This window comes from Magnolia sinica, chromosome 4, assembly GCF_029962835.1.
Source record: "Magnolia sinica isolate HGM2019 chromosome 4, MsV1, whole genome shotgun sequence".
In the NCBI taxonomy this organism is placed as follows: domain Eukaryota; kingdom Viridiplantae; phylum Streptophyta; class Magnoliopsida; order Magnoliales; family Magnoliaceae; genus Magnolia; species Magnolia sinica.
The window spans coordinates 97,874,222-97,879,109 of NC_080576.1; the positions used below are offsets into that span (position 1 = coordinate 97,874,222).

Genomic DNA, 4,888 nt, shown 5'->3' on the forward strand with positions numbered 1-4,888 from the left:
CGACTAGTTTTCCAACAGCCAGAAATGGCTTAATGGAATTTAAGTCTCTGGACCATAACCCCCTAGCCACATAGTTTATAAAAGGAGGACCTGGATAGGTTTCCAATCCATCTCAACTCACTCCAGTAAATCCATACGAACTAAGACAGCCAGCCTCTCTCCACTCATATATTCTAGTGTTTCCAGCAACGTAGTAAGGCTTAAACCTTAGCTTGAAGAACAGAACAGCAGTGTGGTCTAGGATGGTTCAACTGAACCAGTGGTTGAAGATTTGAACTGACCTGTGCAGAAGTCGAAACTACTTTTTCTCTTCTTTTCTTCTTCTCTTGGGATTTTTTCCTTTATACTGTAATACTGCCAGAAAGTGTGTAATTGAGTTCTATTCGGTGGGCCTTCGTGTTTACTGAACGCAGACCCACACCAGGCTCGTCGTATCCTAGAAGCTGTTTGCTTGTAACCTATCAGCATACTCAATTCACTTGAATAGGGGCAAATAACGTTTTAAGGACAGCGTTTCAGACGTGCTTTAGCCTGTCCTAATTTCTGATTATTTTACAATTTTTGGTTTCCACATTATATAGAAATACATTAATCTGTATAATTTCCAACATAAAATCCATTCTGTCCATCTGGTTCTATAATCGATTCTAGAACCTCAGAGAAAATTCCGTAAGATCCACAACTTACGTGGACCAATCCAAGGAAAAATGCTAACTGTAGGCATACATGCTCAACCAACATGATGCTTATCATCCATCAAACCTGTTAATCAGTTGTAACTCAACAGGATGAAGTTCAAATATAAAACTGAGCCTGATCTAAATATCAGGCCGTCTACACTATGTCAGCTTTAATGTTCTAAGAGCAAATTTACAATCTTTACCAGGATAATTCTTTGTATGGTTTAAATGATGGTTCTCACATGATAGCGAGAGTGGATTTTACATTTAAAAAAAAAACATGGTGAGCTATACAGAGCATTTAAATAAAAAAAAAAAATCTTTTTAACTTCTCATTTGCAAACGTTACTAAGCAAATCTAACGTTCCAAAACCCGTATGGGAAAATCCAAATAGAAAAGACTCATGCAGTAACTAATCTTTTAGCTGACATTCTCTAATTGAATGAAACTCCATAGTCCTACGTACCAATATGAATCCAAAGACCGCTTAATCAAACAAAGAGAAGCCCATATCATCATCGCTTTCCTCTTTCTCCTCCACCTTCTCTTCTTTCTTGGCCTCAGCAGTAGGTGCTTCAGCAGCAGCAGCTCCACCACCGGCACTTGCAGCCATAGCAAAGCTGCCGCAACCACCACCAGAAGGCACTGAAGCAAACTTCTCCCTCCCAGAAGCAATGAGTTCGGTTATACCCTTACCCTTAACTTCAGACAAGAGCAGCTTAATCCTATCATCATCTGCTTCAGCTCCAACTGATCCAAGGATTTTCTTCAAATCATCAGCAAAAGGATTGGGGTTGCCTCCCAATAAAGCAAGTAAATAGGCAGCAACAACCTTCATTTCCGCTTAAATGTTGGATGCTTGCTTGGAGATGGGAGGCGAAAGTAGTCGTTCTAGGGTTTCTCAGGAGAGGTGAGCTATACAGAGCATAGCTATTTTAAGCAACTGCATATAAAACAGGTGTTGTGGACACGGACACGGTGTGGCCTACACCACTAACCTGAATGGTTTGTTGATGTCACCAAGTTCTATGGACCCCACCATGATGTAATTGTTATATACACATTGATCCGTCCATTTTGCAAGATCATTTTAGGACATGCACCCAAAAACAAGGCAGATCCAAATCTCAAGTAGACCACACCCACTATGTGAAAAAATGCTAAAATTGGTAGAATTATTCGACGACACTTACCATTGAATGTGTTTTTAGTTATTCGATGGTAAATGCTATCAAAAGTTTGAATTTCGGTATAAAAAGGGTGAAATTGAGCCCTAACCCCCTCGCCCCTCTCCCTCTCATCCCTCTATCTCTTTCTCCATCACCGAGCTTTCACCCCTTCCCCCTATAACATCCTGAGTTTTCACTGTCCGAGTACCACTACACGAAAATAGTGAAAAAAGGACTGCTAAAAACTGTCTCAAATCTCAATTAATGATGGTTTTGAACCATTGTATGGGCCGTCATATTTTGCTACATTGCATTAGTTAATGGACGGTTATGGTCCATCTTTAGAAATAATAGGTATGGACCATATTTAAAAAAGGACGGTTATGGGCCGTCTTTGATTTTAGACGGTTATAGACCATCTAGAAAACTGACGGTCCGTGACCATCGTTACCATGCATTTTATACCTCACCAAAACATTTAGAGACAGTTATTGACCATCTATAATTTCAATATTTTAGAAAAATATAGACGACATAAAGTTGTAAGAAATTTTCTTGCATTAAAAAAAAAAACAACAATTTTCAGTGTTTCTTTCATCTAATTAAAAAATATTCAACCAACAAAACATGATTATAATTCAGAATTAAGAAGAATTGTTACGCTTAAATAGAAACTTTATTTAAGTAGACAAGGAAATAATAGAAGTAAACAATGAAATAATACAGAAAAGTATTTCAATTCAAGTTATTAGAAACAACAACAAAAATTAAAGCTTTGTAAAAAACGGGCATTTGTTAAAGGGATACCTCCTTGATTCTCATGCATATGAGTCCAATTAATGATGATGAGAACAATAATTGCAACACAAGGGTCCATAAATACGACAATATTATCCTAGACAGACATAGAATAGGATTAAATGTTAACTGTAGTATTAGATGTTAATGCACTTGATCAAATTGAACCATTAATATACTTGATCATATTGCACACAAAGTTTGGATTAGAGTTATAGTTTAGCAAAGGTTTGTACTGCTATACATGAATAATAAGGAAGCTTGGAAGAGCTCAAAAACTAATCAAGCCCTTTTCTTTTCCTTTGCAACAGAATATATATAATCTTATGAAAACTATAATCAATTAATTACTATATTCAATTAATTAAAAGAGGGTTTGAAAAAAGAAACAACAGTATTTATTTAATATTTTCCCATTTTTCACGTAGTGTAAAATGGCACATTATTATTATTATTATTATTATTTTTTATCTTTTTCATTTATATCACATCCGGGTCGGTTGGAGTCGAGTTGCAGAGTCAATTTTGGCAACATCATACGTGACCAAATTCTGCGAGGGAGTACACATGATACCCCCACTCAGCCAACAGGACCCTAGTGGAGCACGTTGCCTCTTGAGTCCGAAACGCCTCGGTGATTTGAAAGGCTACTATTAACTGTTAAGAGGCCATGTGAAGTGAGGCTCTCGAAGTGTCCCCATCTGGATGGAAGGAATACTCTGCAACAGATGTTTTAGCCGGGGCATCAAGCACAGGAGATTTGTGGGCCCACCACGTTTTTCGAGTGACGTCAACTCCATGTGGTGAACGCACAATAGGGTTTGATGCCAACCACAGGTTTGTGTGTGTGGGGCCACCATGGCCCATCTTTCATCAAATCCGTTGATCAGGTGTGACTTACAATGATGAAGGGAATAAACAAAAATCAGTCCAATCCAAAACTCATGTGGGCCACATCACGTAACTTACTCGATCAACCAAAACATGCTTACTTTTCAAAAGTTTCTTTTAACCCACATGCCCGTTTAGAGATACGAAATCGGATTGCGGACCGAGTAACCCAGTAGGCTCTTATTGTACCGAGTAAACTCAGTTGGGCCCACCTTGAATGTATGTGGTCTATCCACGCCGTCCATCCATTTTTCCATCTAATTTAATGGGTTGAGCCCGAAATTGAAGCATATCCAAATATCAAGTGGATCATACCACAGAAACAGTGGGGGTAATGATTTCCACCGTGAGACCCTGCTAGGTCCCACAATGATGTTTATTTGTCGTCCAACCCATTAATAAGATCATATAGACATGGATGAAGGGAAAACACAAATATAAGATCGATCAAAAACTTACATGGCTCCTAGGAAATTTTGAATGGTAGAGGTTCAATTCAACTGTTTCCTGTGGTGTGGTCCATTTGAACATTGTATATGCTTCATTTTTTGGGCTCAAGCCTTAAAATTATCTGATAAAATGGATGGATAGAACGGATAAAACACATAAATTATGGTGGACCTCACAGAGTTTACTCAGTATAGCAAAAAAAAAAAAAAAAACCTATTTACCCCCTTTGAAGTCCCACCCAAGAAACTGTTCGTGAAGCCCACCGCCATGTTTCGCAGAAATCCACTACGTATGTTTCTCAGAAATCCACTACGTCCGTCAGTTTCGCTGGCTTATTGTAGGGCGTGAGCCAAAAAACTGAGGTAAATCCAAAATTCAAGTGGGCTAGACTGTAAGAAACTGTAGTGATTGAATGGAAATTATGGTCGATCGAGTGAAGTATCCGTGAGTTATATGAAAAAATCTCTTTTAAATGTGAGGTGAACGGAAGGAGTCTCACTTGATCGACCGACCGAATTTCAGATATATATAAGACAGTGGGTCCCACAGATATTGAGTGTTTTAGCCTTCCCTGGATCCAGGGATCCACCGAGGTTGGTAGGATCCTTGACTGTGAGGCCCACCTTGATGAATGTGCGCCTTATATCCAGGCGGTCTAAGCTGTTTTGAAAACTCATTCTATGGCCCAGAAAATGAAGCATATCCAAATCTCAGGTGTATCGTGGTATAGGAAACAGTTGTAATCGATCCTTAGAAATTTATTGTGGGCTAGAAAAGTTTTGGATCAAGATGATATTTGTGTGGTCTATTCATCCCAGGTCTTTCTGACCTTATAAACACGTTAGATGACAAATAAACATTTTGGTGGCCTTAAGAAGTTTTTAATGGTGGGGATTCAG

The 4,888-nt window shown here is 38.6% G+C and overlaps 1 protein-coding gene across 1 annotated transcript; it reads right to left on the minus strand.

The window, feature by feature from the left end:
* Positions 1-992: 992 nt before the first annotated feature.
* On the minus strand, positions 993-1,594 carry LOC131244608 (large ribosomal subunit protein P2A-like). The gene has a single exon (XM_058244113.1). It carries the CDS (start codon positions 1,517-1,519, stop codon positions 1,169-1,171), a length of 351 nt encoding a protein of 116 aa, XP_058100096.1. The 5' UTR covers positions 1,520-1,594; the 3' UTR covers positions 993-1,168.
* Between the last annotated feature and the right edge of the window lie 3,294 nt (positions 1,595-4,888).

Coding starts and splice junctions, on each gene's coding strand:
- LOC131244608 (XM_058244113.1), bottom strand. CDS start 1,519: ATGAAGGTTGTTGCTGCCTATTTACTTGCTTTATTGGGAGGCAACCCC.